Source organism: Oncorhynchus mykiss, chromosome 12 (genome assembly GCF_013265735.2).
Source record: "Oncorhynchus mykiss isolate Arlee chromosome 12, USDA_OmykA_1.1, whole genome shotgun sequence".
In the NCBI taxonomy this organism is placed as follows: Eukaryota; Metazoa; Chordata; class Actinopteri; order Salmoniformes; family Salmonidae; genus Oncorhynchus; species Oncorhynchus mykiss.
The window spans coordinates 87,010,243-87,028,211 of record NC_048576.1 but is presented as its reverse complement, the minus strand read 5'-3'; the positions used below and the strand labels follow the sequence as shown (position 1 = coordinate 87,028,211).

Genomic DNA, 17,969 nt, shown 5'->3' with positions numbered 1-17,969 from the left:
CATTATTATACCCATACCAAACTATGGCATAAGGGGATGACGAGCGGATAAGAGGCAATCCGTAATTTTGATTAAGACTTTAATCGAAACAGGGTCTTCCCCGCCTGCCCTGAATGATGGTTCGCCACTGAAATTATGATACACTGGTTGCAACAGTGTAGTTCCCACACTTGCGCCACTACAGCGGGAGCTGCTCACGTGACGCAAATATTGTCCTCCTATTTGTTTGCTTACGTGCCTCTACTGCCACACCTTCTTACTCGGAGAGATATATTAATCTGTTGGCCATTTGAGCTCCAGTCAGTTAGTTAGGAATACACATCTCCATAGGACTTTACGCATCTAGGCTTTTTAATGACTAACATGGAGGAGCAACGGTATCCGGTTAATATCCGACTGATTGGAGTAATGCACAAGGAGAAAAGCAAAGTATGGATACTTGATGCATGTAATACTACTGCTGCTGTTATGGGATATTTCTCCAGATTTCTGCATGAGATGTTCAACTATTGTTTATGCCTGTTAATTAATCATTTCCCGAAAATTGTTGATTCTTTTTTGCTGTATTTTGTGAGTGCAATTAACTAAAACCTTTATTTTTGAATTTGACAGCAATGATTTATACCAAAGATTTAATTGATATTTATAACTTATTTCAAATGTCCAGATGTACATGACATCGGTGCTTTGGTCAGATCAGAATGACATCATTGTTTACAGAACCTTCAAGGACTTCAAGACACTTAATGTAAGTTACATCATCAACTACAATTCAAATTGTCTGATCTAATGTAGGCTACATAAATGCAAAATATAATATGGAGCCATGCTTTTCTTACTTAGGCCAAACTTTTTATCCAAAACAGGAACAAATGAAGAAGAAATTCCCACCTGCGAACCCACTTAAAAAATCGGACAGAATTATTCCTAGATTTCGAGGTAGGCCTATGTTTTACTTTTAATATCACGTTGCCGGTTGATGTCTATCATTTGTATCCTTTATATAACTAATAAGTCATTAATTAGTAATCGTCGTATATTCCTTCGTCAGACTGGAGGATGAAGATTAACACAAAGAATAATGGTCCAAGCAAGTCGGTGGTCCAGCTCAAGTTTTTGGAGAAATACTGCAGCGAGCTCCTCAGCTGTGACCCGCGCGTCTCACAATGTCCTGAACTCATCCGGTACTTCCACCCCAAGGACCAAGATCTACAGCCAGAGTTTGCCAAGAATAGGTAGATTATAGTGAGAATTATGCACATTGCTTAGGGAATACCACTGTGTCCTGAGCATTACGCGCAGTATTACGCACAAGTGGATCGACTTCAAATCCAGTGTCCCGTTATGTTTTGGTGATTTAATTCAGTACAATAAATAGTCATACATTTACAATGTGACTTCCTTCCTCAGTATCATGATCATGCCTTCAGAGGATTCCGCTGGACATGACAAGAGTGTCAACATTGGAAACGTTACGCAGCCGTTCGTAACAGAGGCATACCGGTGCATGGCACCTTATGAGACCAAAGACACCAAGAACCGGCCGTTCAAAGTGGCCGTGGACGAAAACTTGGACGTGCTCATCAAAGACAAAGCAGGTGAGAGAACGTCTGCTGTGATTTGCCTTCCATAAAGTATAATGAACATGTATTTTCCTTTGTAATGAACATGTAAAATCGCATCACTTTTAATCACGAATGTATTGATTCTGTGACATGTAATGGGTTTGAGAGAGCTGATCATAAATGTCCATCACCAGTCTAACCCCTCTCCCTCTGCTCCCAGGCTGGTGGCTGGTGGAGAATGAGGACAAGCGTATGGCCTGGTTCCCTGCTCCATACCTGGAGAAGGTAGAGGGGAATGAGGATGACGATAGTGACGAGTCCTATGGAGAAAGTAAGAGACCATCATCTCTTATCCCTGACACATATGTATTTATGTTTTCTATAGCCTGGGAGGGGATCATCAGGGGATCATCTGCAAAAATGTTCACATCAACAAATCTATAAAACATTCACCTATAGCTGATGCACCAGCGTCGAGACATATACACTGCAAATACTGTACTGTGCATGTACTGCAAGGTGTGGACCCCCACTGACAGTATATTGCCATATATTGATGTTGCACCCATCCTAACATTCTGAATCGCCCACAAATAGGTGTGCTGTACAGTGCTGTCAGAAGCTACAAAGCCACAAATAGAGACGAGGTGTCTATGGACATTGGCTCAGTGGTGGAAGTCCTGCAGAAGTCTGACAATGGCTGGTGGCTGATCAGGTATGTTACTGAACAACACCTGTCTGACTAAACAGGAAGAATACAGTAGCTATAGCTGTAAAAGAGAAGCATGACTTCCAGACTGTCGGAACCATGGAATCAAAATTATTAGAACTCATACTAATTCTATGGTCAGATGACAGCAAATGCATTGAGAGAATGGAAATTGAATTGGAATTGAAAGTCATGGTGCAGACAGACATGCAGAGTATCATCGCCCGTCCATCAGATATCATGCGGAAACAACAACGCTGTAATTATCTCACTACATTACAAGTTATCATTAGTTGATTCTGAAGAACCCAATACCAGAGATAGCTGAGCCATTGTCTGCTCAATGCTCTTTTGAGACAACCTCTCAGCGTGTTCTGCCCCTATCATTAGAAAACAGTTGGTAGCTTCCCCTTGGAAGTTGACGTGACTGAATTACTTAGCTGTTATCTTTTCACTGAATCAAATCCAAAGATTCTCTTGACAATGGCCGTGTCCAAATACTCCAAAATATTATTCGATAATTGGCTTTAACGTTCCGAACCCTCATTGATTTGAATAGTATCAGAGATTTTTTTTTAAAATCTTGTATTCTTTTGAACTTCACAACATGAATTGGGGTATTTAGAGTACTATATAGGTAGAGAACATTGAACAGAACAAGGACATGTCAATAACCTCATTTTGACAAAAATGCAGATATAACCTCCCAGACGTCAGTTCAACATCTAGTTTTGATTTACATTTGGTTGATTTGTCATCTAATGTGAATTCACCAAAAAATGGTTAAACGTTGGGTGAAAAAAATGCTAAATTCCCTTATGTTGACTTTTTTCAAATCCAATCAGTTTTCCATGTTGATTGAACGTCATCACATGGAATTACGTGGAAGCAACACTGATTCAATCAGTTTTTTCCCAGTGGGTTATAATCTCAAATTCTCCATTTGTTTCTTACTGCATACCTTTTTACTAAACAGTACGTTCAAAATAGTATGTAGTAAGATTAGTACACAGTATGCAGTTTAAGTAAGTAGTAGCCAAGCCAGATTTCGGACACGGCCATTGACTTGTCAATTTAAGTGAAAGCTAGACAGACAAAGGCCACAGACTTGTCGTCTATCATTACCTAGGATAACATATTGTACCAAGGCTTTGACAACATTGTGATTTCTGATATGAAATCCAAACTCATGTCAGTTTCCAATTTCTTCTTTCTCCTCTTGACAGATACAACGGCAAGAGCGGCTTCGTACCTGCCATGTACCTGCAGCCCTACAACAACCCCCGTGTCCGCCTGGCGGCTCTCAACCTGGCCCAGCTACAGGTCCACAGCTCCAGCTCTGACCACACGCTGGCCGGACACTCCCACGAGCGCAGCCATTCCCAAAGCAACATCCTGCAGCCGCCCAGCTCCCAACCTTCCACACCAAATCAGCTCAAGCCTACCGACAAGCTCAAGTCTCATTCTTTTAATGTTCTAACTGTGCCTCGGCTTAGCCCTTCACCTGTGATGGTCACCACCCCCGCCCCGGCATACCCTAGCAAGGGCACTCCAATGCCTACTATCATGGTGGAGGTGGATGGGGAGATGGATAGACGCAAGCGCAGCCTCGCCGGCAGCATGGGAAGCGAGGGCAGCATGGGAAGCGAGGGCAGTGACTTCAGCGACGACCTCAGTTCGTCATCCTGCAGCTCGTCCCTCAACCTGAGCCGCGCCGACATGGATGAGCGTCTCCGGCGCGCCCGCACACCGCCGCCCATGGTGGCCGACCGTCTCAACCCCGACAGCGGCGTGTTGGAGGGGAGGATGGTCCACGGAAGATCTGACCCAAACATGTTCAAGATGGCCCCAACCACCCCCAAGGTGCCCCCCAGGCCCAGGGTGCAGGAGATCCTGACACGCTGCACTACAGTCACGCGCAAGAACGCCTCCAAAGCCAAGCTGTCGCCAGCGCCTGCTGTGATACTGAGCCGTTAAATTGGAGCAGTGTTGACCCAAAATGGTGGTGGGTCCACTGATCCCACTGATGAGTCATGGGTAGCCAGTTCCTCCTTAGCCTTTTAAAACCGAGGGTGAAGACTGGGTTGTGGCCAGGACATGTGGTGTGGTGTCTTGATGGATTCCAGGAAGAATCTAAAGGCTTTAGCACAGAAAGTCACTGTACTAGAAGCCGGACTGTGGGACTTATCCGTTATGAAGTTACCTGAACATGATTACACTGTGTTTTAAAGTGTTTAACTGCCTTGGGGCTGGTCATGTAACCATGAGTTGTGATATGGGAGGAAGAATCATACGTTACTGTAATACTCTGAGTCACATATTGAGTCTTTATTTTTTTAATGTGGAAGTTTACTTCTTGCTCTGTTCGTCAGGCCTACTTCCATGCACCTGGAGATGGATACTGATAGCTGCATTGTAAACATTATTTTAATGCTGTCTATTAATTCAGGATTTATTTTGTGGATGAACAAATATTACGGTTAGGGGTTTACTGTCATTTGTCTACATTCCTGTTTTAATGAATAATTTCTCTTCACTTAATGTGAAGTCAGGTCATATACTGGTATAATTAAAATATACACTTTTGTGAATAAACATTCAGTAGCAATTTAGATAGAAAAAAATTACATTTTCTGTGATTGTCATGAATTAGTGTCTTCTATTAAATCCTAAAATGTGTTTTCATAGTTTCCACTGTACAGTCTTTTAATCTATGGATCTCTATTTTTCCATACTGGAAAACTGTTATTAGCAACTATGGTTGATTCCATATCATATTGTACTGCAAACTGCAACAAATTGTAATACATTATTATACTAAAATAACATATCTTGTACTGCAAAAACCAATACATTCTAATACTAAAATAACTTGTCCGCCTCTTTGAATGGAGAAAATATCCTGATTTAAACTTAACAGGATGTTGTGTGTGTGACATGTCGAGTGCCCTACAGATGACACTGGTTCCATCTCTTTTCCTCCATAGCAAAGCACCCAATTTCTCTCTCTTGGAGTCACCATTTCTATCCACCGCTAGCTTACTATGAATTGTACTATCAGAGCCCTCTCCGAGTCCACTGGTTTATACTGTCAGAGCTCTCCCTGAGTCCACTGGTTTATACTGTTAGAGCTCTCTCCGAGTCCACTGGTTTATACTGTCAGAGCTCTCTGAGTCCACTGGTTTATACTGTCAGAGCTCTCCCTGAGTCCACTGGTTTATACTGTTAGAGCTCTCCCTGAGTCCACTGGTTTATACTGTTAGATCTCTCCCTGAGTCCACTGGTTTATACTGTTAGAGCTCTCCCTGAGTCCACTGGTTTATACTGTTAGAGCTCTCCCTGAGTCCACTGGTTTATACTGTTAGAGCTCTCCCTGAGTCCACTGGTTTATACTGTTAGATCTCTCCCTGAGTCCACTGGTTTATACTGTTAGAGCTCTCCCTGAGTCCACTGGTTTATACTGTTAGAGCTCTCCCTGAGTCCACTGGTTTATACTGTTAGATCTCTCCCTGAGTCCACTGGTTTATACTGTTAGAGCTCTCCCTGAGTCCACTGGTTTATACTGTTAGAGCTCTCCCTGAGTCCACTGGTTTATACTGTTAGAGCTCTCCCTGAGTCCACTGGTTCATACTGTTAGAGCTCTGAGTCCACTGGTTTATACTGTTGGAGCTCTCCCTGAGTCCACTGGTTTATACTGTTAGAGCTCTCCCTGAGTCCACTGGTTTATACCAGAGATCCCAGAGATCCCAGATCACAATATGCTTAACAGGCTGGACCAGTCTAATAATGTGGCAAAGGAATGAAGGCTTGACCTTTTCACCCTTTCCTGTGTCGTGGTTTATGCTCCTATGGGAATTTTATGTTAAATAAGTTAAGTCTTCAAACACTCTTTTACATGAACACATTGGTTGATGTTTAAAATGAATACAAACTTATTAAAAAAAGGAGCACAATAAATACAAGGCATACATTTTATTCCAGATGCATTTGTAAACATGACAAACAAAATGTGTTGTTTATGTGGAAGAGCAGGACTGCACAACAACATACAAATATAAAAATTCACAAGCACTGGTTTCTGTTGAAGAATGGGGAAGAAGTTACAGGTAGAGCCTCGACAATTTCTGACCTCTAGTAGCAGGCTTCCACTAGGTACCAGTAGCAGGCTTCCACTAGGTACCAGTAGCAGGCTTCCACTAGGTACCATTAGCAGGCTTCCAATAGCACCCAGAGTTTTTCCCGATGAGCTAACATGGTCAGGAAAAACTTGTGGCACTATTTATGAAAAATTACACGGTTTTCCAAAATGGTTTCCAGCCAGGCCTATCGACCTCAAAACCAGTTTATTATAAAAGGTCGTTCAGGACCTGCTTCTCTGTCCGTCAGTGTCTATAAAGCCACACTGTTGCTCCAGGCAGTGGTCCATGCTGAAGGAGACTCCCGCGGGTTCACACTCAGGCATCCTTAGTGGGCTTGATGTCAGACAGTCTGCCATCAGCTGATGATTGCTTGGAGGGGTGGAAGGGATGCTGCAGACAGGAAGATCTCAGCCTCTGTTTGGTCTCCCCGGTCCTCCTCTCTTGAACTCTCCTCACTGCCAGAGTGATGGTTGCCATTTTTTTTCCCGTTCTGTCCATTTTCTTCCCTTTGTCCCCTGACTGAGGCTTTCCTGGTGATACTGACTTCATCATCATCATCATCCTCCATGTTGGCCGGGCAGTTGGTATCTTCCTCGAGACCACCATCCTCCTCCGCCTCTCCCTCATTCCATCTCTCCTCTCCATCCCCCTGTTCCTTAGTCCCATCTCCCCCTTCACCTGGTCGCTTGTTAATCATGAACAGGGGGTGTGGCACCTGAAGAGAGGCGGTGTCCATCTCCTCATCCTGCGAGTCCATACTGTAAAAGGATATGACATCACACATCAGCAACAAACAACAAAGGAGGTCAAATATCCATATAATTCACGTGTCACCCAGACCCATGTTTGCTCTTCCGTGTTTCCTGAAGCTGGACTCTAGCTGGATTCTTATTGGGTCTTAAGACCATGTTGAAGAATTAGGCTCTGCTGCATACTTCCTATCACATCATACATTAGGGTACTGCAGAAGACATCTTTATGCTTGACCCATGACAATGACTTAAAATAATCATTCTTCAAACCTGACCTACAGCCTCATTCTTCCAGATGTTTCAGTGTTGATTTATTGGAATTTACTCTCCATGGTACAGTATGTGGTTGTACAGCCTCTGATTGATCTCCTGCTGATTCCAGTACCTGGTTATCGCTGTTAACATTCCTCAATCCGTTTGTTATTCATCATTACAGTGCTGACAAAGCTTATAAACGGTGTCCCAAATGGCACCATATTCCCTATGTAGTGCACTACTTTAGACCAGAGCCCTAGTGAAAAGCAGTGCACTTGTATATAGGCAATAGGGTGCCATTTGTGAAGCAGCCATAGAGAGGGAATGTGGTTTCAGAATGAAGTCTACTACAGTACTTACAGTAAAAACATCAGGTTGGTTACACAGGTATTGGTCTCAAACCGCAGATATATGAAAGTCATCTCTCTTGCCCAGATACATTCCTATGAACAACAACAGCCATTGTTCTAGACTCAGATTAGTTCTAGAGCAACCTTCAGGCGTGGCATACTGTCAACGCTGATAGGTCGGATGACTGCGTCTTACTACGAAGTTACTTAGAAGGCTACAAGGAAACATGAAATCAAACAATTGAACATGTCTTTCATTTCAGAGAAGCGAATCCTAACTATTGCTTAAGTCGAATTTCCACTTCAATCAAAGCAGTGATATTGATGGAAGACTAAGTTAATCACACTTAAGTGTATGTTAGAATCTGTTTTAGGGCGAATCCTGTCATCGCTATCAATCCCTATTAAAAGAAACTCGAAACAATGAAATGTATGTGTTTTTTATTCTGAATCTTTCTAAAAGCAATGTATTTGAAAAAAAAATTGAAAGTCATTAGGCAAGGCTGTGTAGCGTTAGTATAAGCCCTGGATTGTGATTGGTGGGTGTTGTGTTTAAGGCTCTCCCCTGGTCCTCCTCACCTGGCTGGAGCTCCTGTCACTCTCATCTTCTGCCACATGTAGTCCAGGAACATGGAGGCCTGCAGCAGACGGCCTATCCTTTGCATGTGTCTCTCTGCAGGGACGAACAGTGTCCAATCAAACAAGGGAACTGTAGTGGACACCATCACACACACACACAATCAGCAGACACCATCACACACACACACACAATCAGCAGACACCATCACACACACAATCAGCAGACACTTTCTCTGGCATCAGTGGTTTGATTCCTTCACTATTATTCAGAAATTAAAACATCATACATCATCTGCACAGAGGTAGTTGTCACGTCTGGCGTGAGTCTATACATCAATGTGACTAACACACACACCCCCCACCTCACCAGTGTATGGTATGAGTCCCTCCAGGTGTGCGCGTGCTCCTTGGTACTGGAGCAGCTCTTCAGGGGAAAGGTGTGTGAGCATCACCTGGATCACAGCCTGGGCGTCCAGACAGCTCCGGGCATTGGTGTTCCACACAGCACAGTAGCGCAGCATAGACTCTGGGGGGGGGGGGGTAGAGGGAGTCAATTACAATTAACATACCCGGAACTTTATCATGGGCCTTTACCATACACAGACCTTTATCACGGACCATTACCATACACAGACCTTTATCACGGGCCATTACCATACACAGACCTTTATCACGGGCCATTACCATACACAGACCTTTATCACGGGCCATTACCATACACAGACCTTTATCACGGGCCATTACCTTACACAGACCTTTATCACGCGCCATTACCATACACAGACCTTTATCACGGGCCATTACCATACACAGACCTTTATCACGGACCATTACCATACACAGAACTTTATCACGGACCATTACCATACACAGACCTTTATCACGGGCCATTACCATACACAGACCTTTATCACGGGCCATTACCATACACAGACCTTTATCACGGGCCATTACCATACACAGACCTTTATCATGGGCCATTACCATACACAGACCTTTATCACGGGCCATTACCATACACAGACCTTTATCACGGACCATTACCATACACAGACCTTTATCACGGACCATTACCATACACAGACCTTTATCACGGGCCATTACCATACACAGACCTTTATCACGGGCCATTACCTTACACAGACCATTATCACGGACCATTACCATACACAGACCTTTATCACAGGCCATTGCCATACACAGACCTTTATCACAGGCCATTACCATACACAGACCTTTATCACAGGCCATTACCATACACAGACCTTTATCACGGGCCATTACCATACACGGACCATTACCAAACACAGACCTTTATCACGGACCATTACCATACACAGACCTTTATCACAGGCCATTACCATACACAGACCTTTATCACGGGCCTTTACCATACACAGAGCTGTATCACGGGCCATTACCATACACAGACCTTTATCACGGGCCATTACCATACACAGACCTGTATCACAGGCCATTACCATACACAGGCCTTTATCACGGACCATTACCATACACAGACCTTTATCACAGGCCATTACCATACACAGACCTTTATCACGGGCCATTACCATACACAGACCTTTATCACGGACCATTACCATACACAGACCTTTATCACGGGCCATTACCATACACAGACCTGTATCACAGGCCATTACCATACACAGGCCTTTATCACGGACCATTACCATACACAGACCTTTATCACGGGCCATTACCATACACAGACCTTTATCACGGGCCATTACCATACACAGACCTTTATCACGGACCATTACCATACACAGACCTTTATCACGGGCCATTACCATACACGGACCATTACCAAACACAGACCTTTATCACGGACCATTACCATACACAGACCTTTATCACAGGCCATTGCCATACACAGACCTTTATCACAGGCCATTACCATACACAGACCTTTATCACAGGCCATTACCATACACAGACCTTTATCACGGGCCATTACCATACACGGACCATTACCAAACACAGACCTTTATCACGGACCATTACCATACACAGACCTTTATCACAGGCCATTACCATACACAGACCTTTATCACGGGCCATTACCATACACAGACCTTTATCACGGGCCATTACCAAACACAGACCTTTATCACGGGCCATTACCAAACACAGACCTTTATCACGGGCCATTACCATACACAGACCTTTATCACGGGCCATTACCATACACAGACCTTTATCACGGGCCATTACCATACACAGAGCTGTATCACGGGCCATTACCATACACAGACCTTTATCACGGTCCATTACCATACACAGAGCTGTATCACGGGCCATTACCATACACAGACCTGTATCACGGGCCATTACCATACACAGACCTTTATCACGGGCCATTACCATACACAGACCTTTATCACGGGCAATTACCATACACAGAGCTTTATCACGGGCCATTACCATACACGGAGCTTTATCACGGGCCATTACCAAACACAGACCTTTATCACGGGCCATTACCAAACACAGACCTTTATCACGGGCCATTACCATACACAGAGCTGTATCACGGGCCATTACTATACACAGGCCTTTATCACGGGCCATTACCAAACACAGACCTTTATCACGGGCCATTACCAAACACAGACCTTTATCACGGGCCATTACCAAACACAGAGCTGTATCACGGGACATTACCATACACGGAGCTTTATCACGGGCCGTTATCATGTGGCTCCATCACTATATTGGATACCCACCAAGCACAAAACGTTTTCAGAATGTTCTGCAACGTAGTAAAAACTGTTTTTTTTGGACCAGCTTAGTATATCCCAATCCTTTCTGACCTCACCTTTCTGGTCCTGACGCAGTTTCAGCACAGTCTTCTCCAGCTGCTTAGCACCATTTTCCCCCTGGCGGATCGCTAGAGGCCACACAGGAAAGTCACGAGGTCACAGACAGTACACACAGAGTAACCCACATCAGATATAGAAGCCTATGATCCTGGCACACATAACCAGGGTCATGGCACACCATACATAACCTAAGTTCAATGGCCAGTCTATTAAAGACCTCCATAACTGCAACTTTCCCTACAAACTGCATTACTTTTGACCAGAGCTCTATGGTGAGCAAAAGTAGTGCACTAGATAGTAAATAGGGTGCTATTTGGGATGCAGCCTTGTACGCATCATCATGACCTAAGTGACCCACCCTGTCTACAACCCCATTCTAGACCCTCTAGTGTCAGTATGACGGTCCATTGTTATGCCAATACAATGACCTCTGACCAATCCTTCACGGTCAAACATGGAACCCTAGTCTCTCCCATACAGTTATTTTAAAGTGCCGAGGCAGTCATTTTAACTACATATGAATTTAAAATGTGTATATACATATGCCATTTTTAAAGCCATTACCCTTCAGTTCTTGACTTGTCCTAAATAAGTATTTTTAACACACGTATGTTATATGTTGTTAGAGTTTCAATATGTTAAACAGAATGTGTTCGAAGTAGTTATAAGAGGACATGTTGTTTTGGAGCTGCACTAGTGTGTTGACTATATACACATGATGTTCCCAACACCAAAAATGCCTAAACACTGAGTACGTGAACACTCCTGTGTTTATAAACTGTACCTTCATTTAGCTCAGAACCTGATCTCTCTCAGGCCATGTTCAATAGGCACGAGACGGAAGGAAACGGTCCGAAACGGGCTGGCACTATCGGAACTTGTAAAATGAGAAATATAATTCTTGTTGTGCAACGTTTTGCCCTAATGAACACCACCCAGTCTCTCTCATCCATGATCAATACAAGGAATGTCTAAAACAAGTATATCTTCTTTGTTTCGATAAACAAACACTAAAGTGTACCTATGCACAACTATATATGTTTTGGCTCAGAAGAAGGTAGGGAACATAAAGGCCTGGAATGTGGGCAGAGTGATTTGCTCCATTTAGTCTATTTGCCTCGAAGGCCTTGGTGTCAGACTGTCAGTGGACCTGTCTGTATGCAGGTCACGTCATCCATTAACTTAATGACAGAGAGGTTTAGAGAGTCTGAACTGGTTACTGAGTAATGTTTTTATTTTTTATTTAACCTTTATTTAATTTATTCTAGGCAAGTCAGTTAAGAACAAATTCTTATTTTCAATGGCGGCCTAGGAACGGTGGGTTAACTGCCTGTTCAGGGGCAGAACGACCTTGTCAGCTCGGGGGTTTGAACTTGCAACCTTCCGGTTACTAGTCCAACGCTCTAATCACTAGGCTACCCTCGTTATGTAGAGTTTCCGCAGGTCTAGTCTACACTAGTGCCTGGAGGACTGAGGGAGTAATACAGAGGAAAAAGTAGGATAATAGGTAGTGACAGGGTGGAAGGTGAGTGACAACATTAGCAATGTGGAATCCAGCAGCTATTTCTGGAGATGTGAGGAAGAATCTGGATGATCAACATGCTGTATGTACAGTGTGGAGAAAGCATGTGAGAGACTAGAGACAGAGGGTAGAGAAATGTACCTTTGATGACGTGGAAACGGTGTGTGTGTGGATGTGTAGTAGGATATAGAAGAAGCGAGAGAGGACAGAATTATACCTTTAATGACTTTGAGCACAGTGTGTGGCTGGTCCAGGGAGATGGCCAGGCCCAGAGCCTTCAGGTACTTCTTCTCATGAAGCAGGTTAGACAGCTCCTGTTTCCTGCACAACACAACAACACACCACTACATCTGAAAGTAGAAAAAAAACGGGGCTGCGTTCATTACGCACAAAACAGGACTGGGACAGTGAGGGACCACCTGGATCTGTCCAATAAGAAACGCACATCTTTGTTTCCCACAGCAAAACGTCTTAAAACGTTAACGTGCCCTAATAAACACGACCCAGAAAAGACGCACAAACACACGCATGCAACTCCTATGGTCATTGTCATATTATTTCTCTCTCTGGCATCAGTGGTTTGATTCCTTCACTATTATTCAGAAATTAAAACATCATACATCATCTGCACAGAGGTCAGTCCATAGGAGTTGCTGTCTTCTGCTAAATGTAAAGGAATCAGATGAAGTGGCGGCGACGTTCAGAAACAAGATATATTACACGCTCATCATCACACACCAGCTCTTTATTTAGCCGGAGGCTGTTTCCTTCAGACAGAGGTAGTATTTCTGCAGCCATTAGCTCAGCTGGGTGGTCCATGCACAGAGGTACACTATAGTGTATGAGAAACCAGTGGTGGGTGGACAGTCTTATCAATCCCCGTGGTTGTCCTTACATATGGTTCCAGACAACAGGTCGTGACTTTTAAAAGGAACACTAACAGGGGGACCAAAGGGAAGACAACATTTCTATGTCTGGACCTCCACCACCGTGTGTGTGTGTGAGTGTGAGTGTGAGTGTGTGTGTGTGTGTGTGTGTGTGAGATTAGAAGTATGTAAATAGGACATGTTATCCACCTGGACTTCTGACCTCTAGTGTGGTTAGGCAGTGGGCAAACATTGGTCTAACAAACCCTTGATCTGTAGATATTTATCAGCTGTTGGAAGAAAGAAAATGGGTGGTTAAACTCAGAATACTAACCCCCTCACCAACCATGACCCTAAACTAAACCAATGACCCTAGTTTAACCACTGACCCTAAAGTGAACCACTGATATTAAAATTAACCAATGACCCTAGTTTAACCACTGACCCTCAAGTGAACTGCTGACACTAAAATGAACCACTTACCCTAAACTGACCACTGAAAGTAAACCAAATTCCAGTTCCAAATTGTCCTCATTGAAAAGCATTGAAGAATTGGAATTTCAGTGCATTTGCTGAACCACCTACATTTAAAACCTATATGCCCTGTATGTCCCAAGAAAAAATCAAACCCTCAACCTTTGTCTGTCAGCACAATGCTCCAACCAACTGAACCATCTGTACTAAAGGATGTTTTAATGCCCAGTTGATATCTGTATTGAAGGTGAAGGATGTTTTAATGCCCAGTTGATATCTGTATCGAAGGTGAAGGATGTTTTAATGCCCAGTTGATATCTGTACTAAATGATGTTTTAATGCCCAGTTGATATCTGTATCGAAGGTGAAGGATGTTTTAATGCCCAGTTGATATCTGTACTAAAGGATGTTTTAATGCCCAGTTGATATCTGTATCGAAGGTGAAGGATGTTTTAATGCCCAGTTGATATCTGTACTAAAGGATGTTTTAATACCCAGTTGATATCTGTATTGAAGGTGAAGGATGTTTTAATGCCCAGTTGATATCTGTATTGAAGGTGAAGGATGTTTTAATGCCCAGTTGATATCTGTATCAAAGGTGAAGGATGTTTAATGCCCAGTTGATATCTGTATCGAAGGATGTTAAATGCCCAGTTGATATCTGTATCAAAGGTGAACTCACTTGAGTATCTGGTCTTCCTGCTTCGCCTGCTCCTCTGCCTGCTCCACCTCGGTCACATCCTACAGGGGAAAGGCACACACAATACATTTATCATCTCACTCATTCAATTTATACAACAACATAACTGTCTGGCTAAGTAACAGTTCTAGATTTGCCCTACAAATATACCCCCAGTTTTAAAGACATATAGCATCTAGTTTAAAACTTAACCTGAATCACTAGAAGACCTAGGATGGGTGTGACAATAGTTGGAATAGTTAGAGTACCAAGACACTCACTAAGCTAATTTACATTAACTCAGTATTCACACCTTTCATTAATCCTTTTCATAAAGATCTGAAACGCAATGGATATCACGGCCAAGTTCAAATTCCATTCTGGTGTCATTTCTGAATCGTTCTTGGCATGAAGTGGCACACGAGGCGTTGCCTGGTTTCATTAGCTTCGAGGAACACTTATGTAACAGGCTGAGTTCCCATCTTTCATAATACAGGCAGGTATGCAGCATACAAGAGGATGGGTGACCATCTCCATGACTAGTATTTACCACTGCATCCTGGCAGATGGAGGTGTTATATAGACCGCATGAAGACCTTTATTTACCACTGCATCCTGGCAGATGGAGGCGTTATACAGACCGCATGAAGACCTTTATTTACCACTGCATCCTGGCAGATGGAGGTGTTATATAGACCTTTATTTACCACTGCATCCTGGCAGATGGAGGTGTTATATAGACCGCATGAAGACCTTTATTTACCACTGCATCCTGGCAGATGGAGGTGTTATATAGACCTTTATTTACCACTGCATCCTGGCAGATGGAGGTGTTATATAGACCGCATGAAGACCTTTATTTACCACTGCATCCTGGCAGATGGAGGTGTTATACAGACCGCATGAAGACCTTTATTTACCACTGCATCCTGGCAGATGGAGGTGTTATACAGACCGCATGAAGACCTTTATTTACCACTGCATCCTGGCAGATGGAGGTGTTATATAGACCTTTATTTACCACTGCATCCTGGCAGATGGAGGTGTTATATAGACCGCATGAAGACCTTTATTTACCACTGCATCCTGGCAGATGGAGGTGTTATATAGACCGCATGAAGACCTTTATTTACCACTGCATCCTGGCAGATGGAGGTGTTATATAGACCTTTATTTACCACTGCATCCTGGCAGATGGAGGTGTTATATAGACCGCATGAAGACCTTTATTTACCACTGCATCCTGGCAGATGGAGGTGTTATATAGACCACATGAAGACCTTTATTTACCACTGCATCCTGGCAGATGGAGGTGTTATATAGACCACATGAAGACCTTTATTTACCACTGCATCCTGGCAGATGGAGGTGTTATATAGACCACATGAAGACCTTTATTTACCACTGCATCCTGGCAGATGGAGGTGTTATATAGACCACATGAAGAACTTTATTTACCACTGCATCCTGGCAGATGGAGGTGTTATATAGACCACATGAAGACCTTTATTTACCACTGCATCCTGGCAGATGGAGGTGTTATATAGACCACATGAAGACCTTTATTTACCACTGCATCCTGGCAGATGGAGGCGTTATACAGACCGCATGAAGACCTTTATTTACCACTGCATCCTGGCAGATGGAGGTGTTATATAGACCTTTATTTACCACTGCATCCTGGCAGATGGAGGTGTTATATAGACCGCATGAAGACCTTTATTTACCACTGCATCCTGGCAGATGGAGGTGTTATATAGACCTTTATTTACCACTGCATCCTGGCAGATGGAGGTGTTATATAGACCGCATGAAGACCTTTATTTACCACTGCATCCTGGCAGATGGAGGTGTTATATAGACCTTTATTTACCACTGCATCCTGGCAGATGGAGGTGTTATATAGACCGCATGAAGACCTTTATTTACCACTGCATCCTGGCAGATGGAGGTGTTATACAGACCGCATGAAGACCTTTATTTACCACTGCATCCTGGCAGATGGAGGTGTTATACAGACCGCATGAAGACCTTTATTTACCACTGCATCCTGGCAGATGGAGGTGTTATATAGACCTTTATTTACCACTGCATCCTGGCAGATGGAGGTGTTATATAGACCGCATGAAGACCTTTATTTACCACTGCATCCTGGCAGATGGAGGTGTTATATAGACCGCATGAAGACCTTTATTTACCACTGCATCCTGGCAGATGGAGGTGTTATATAGACCTTTATTTACCACTGCATCCTGGCAGATGGAGGTGTTATATAGACCGCATGAAGACCTTTATTTACCACTGCATCCTGGCAGATGGAGGTGTTATATAGACCACATGAAGACCTTTATTTACCACTGCATCCTGGCAGATGGAGGTGTTATATAGACCACATGAAGACCTTTATTTACCACTGCATCCTGGCAGATGGAGGTGTTATATAGACCACATGAAGACCTTTATTTACCACTGCATCCTGGCAGATGGAGGTGTTATATAGACCACATGAAGAACTTTATTTACCACTGCATCCTGGCAGACATCATCTGCACAGAGATAGCGGTCACGTCTGGAGTTACTATGACAATAGGAGTTGTCTTCTCCTAAACATCAAGGAATCAGATGAAGTGGTGGTAACATACAGCACATGATACAGGACACACTCATTACCACATCAGCTTTTCAGTTGATGTTTCCTTAAGGTACAATTTCTGTAGAATAACCACAGCCATGAGGTCAGCAATGCTTCCAAATCATCATCATGAAACCTGTCACCAATGCCTAGGGGAGTTATACCCGGAAATGACATGGTACTCACTGAGGTTAACAGGAAGTAATGCAATGGTATGAGCTCTTTCCATGACATAGACTGAAGTGAAGGTTAGTATTTGATAAGATTAAAGACTCTCTCAGGGAACCACTTCACTCCCTGCTGGCTTCAATGCTTCCTCTCTCTGTGCATCTCCTCTTCCTCCTTCATTACAGCCTGACTCACCACCATCTCACTACAAAGAACATTTATTTTGTTATGAGAACTTATAGTAGCCAATCTTTTGATTATAGCTAGGTTCATTTCAGTCAACTACTCCTGCTGGGGGTCAGGCTCTGCTCAACGTTAGCTTCTAACTTAATCCTTCTAGCCAGCTAGCTACCGGGCTAATAACCAGAGCCCTTGCGCTACATAGCAGGCTAGACATCTGACTGAAGTATCAGTGACTATTTACCAGTTGTACACT

At 43.4% G+C, this 17,969-nt stretch overlaps 2 protein-coding genes across 3 annotated transcripts in view; one reads left to right on the top strand and one right to left on the bottom strand.

Annotated features, from left to right (window-relative positions):
* The first annotated feature begins 276 nt into the window (after window positions 1-276).
* Window positions 277-4,794, top strand: LOC110486861 (NADPH oxidase organizer 1-like). 2 transcript variants are annotated; one of them, XM_036938983.1, is made up of 8 exons: window positions 277-429; window positions 668-748; window positions 867-939; window positions 1,052-1,235; window positions 1,411-1,598; window positions 1,786-1,896; window positions 2,163-2,280; window positions 3,501-4,794. In XM_036938983.1, exons 1-8 carry the CDS (start codon window positions 355-357, stop codon window positions 4,249-4,251), a joined length of 1,581 nt encoding a protein of 526 aa, XP_036794878.1. In that variant the 5' UTR covers window positions 277-354; the 3' UTR covers window positions 4,252-4,794. The 2 variants fall into 2 exon arrangements, with proteins under 2 accessions (XP_036794878.1, XP_036794879.1); XM_036938984.1 differs by having other exon boundaries at window positions 844-939.
* A 1,443-nt stretch (window positions 4,795-6,237) lies between these two features.
* The window catches only part of LOC110486873 (transducin beta-like protein 3), a 33,162-nt gene continuing 21,430 nt past the window's right edge, over window positions 6,238-17,969 (bottom strand). Inside the window, exons 18-23 of the mRNA XM_036938977.1 lie at window positions 14,737-14,795; window positions 12,932-13,035; window positions 11,189-11,260; window positions 8,717-8,875; window positions 8,350-8,443; window positions 6,238-7,171 (exon numbers count right to left, since the gene is read on the bottom strand). Of these exons, the coding sequence (XP_036794872.1) occupies window positions 6,769-7,171; window positions 8,350-8,443; window positions 8,717-8,875; window positions 11,189-11,260; window positions 12,932-13,035; window positions 14,737-14,795 (891 nt within the window). The 3' untranslated portion in view covers window positions 6,238-6,768. The remainder of the gene's footprint in view (window positions 7,172-8,349; window positions 8,444-8,716; window positions 8,876-11,188; window positions 11,261-12,931; window positions 13,036-14,736; window positions 14,796-17,969) is intronic.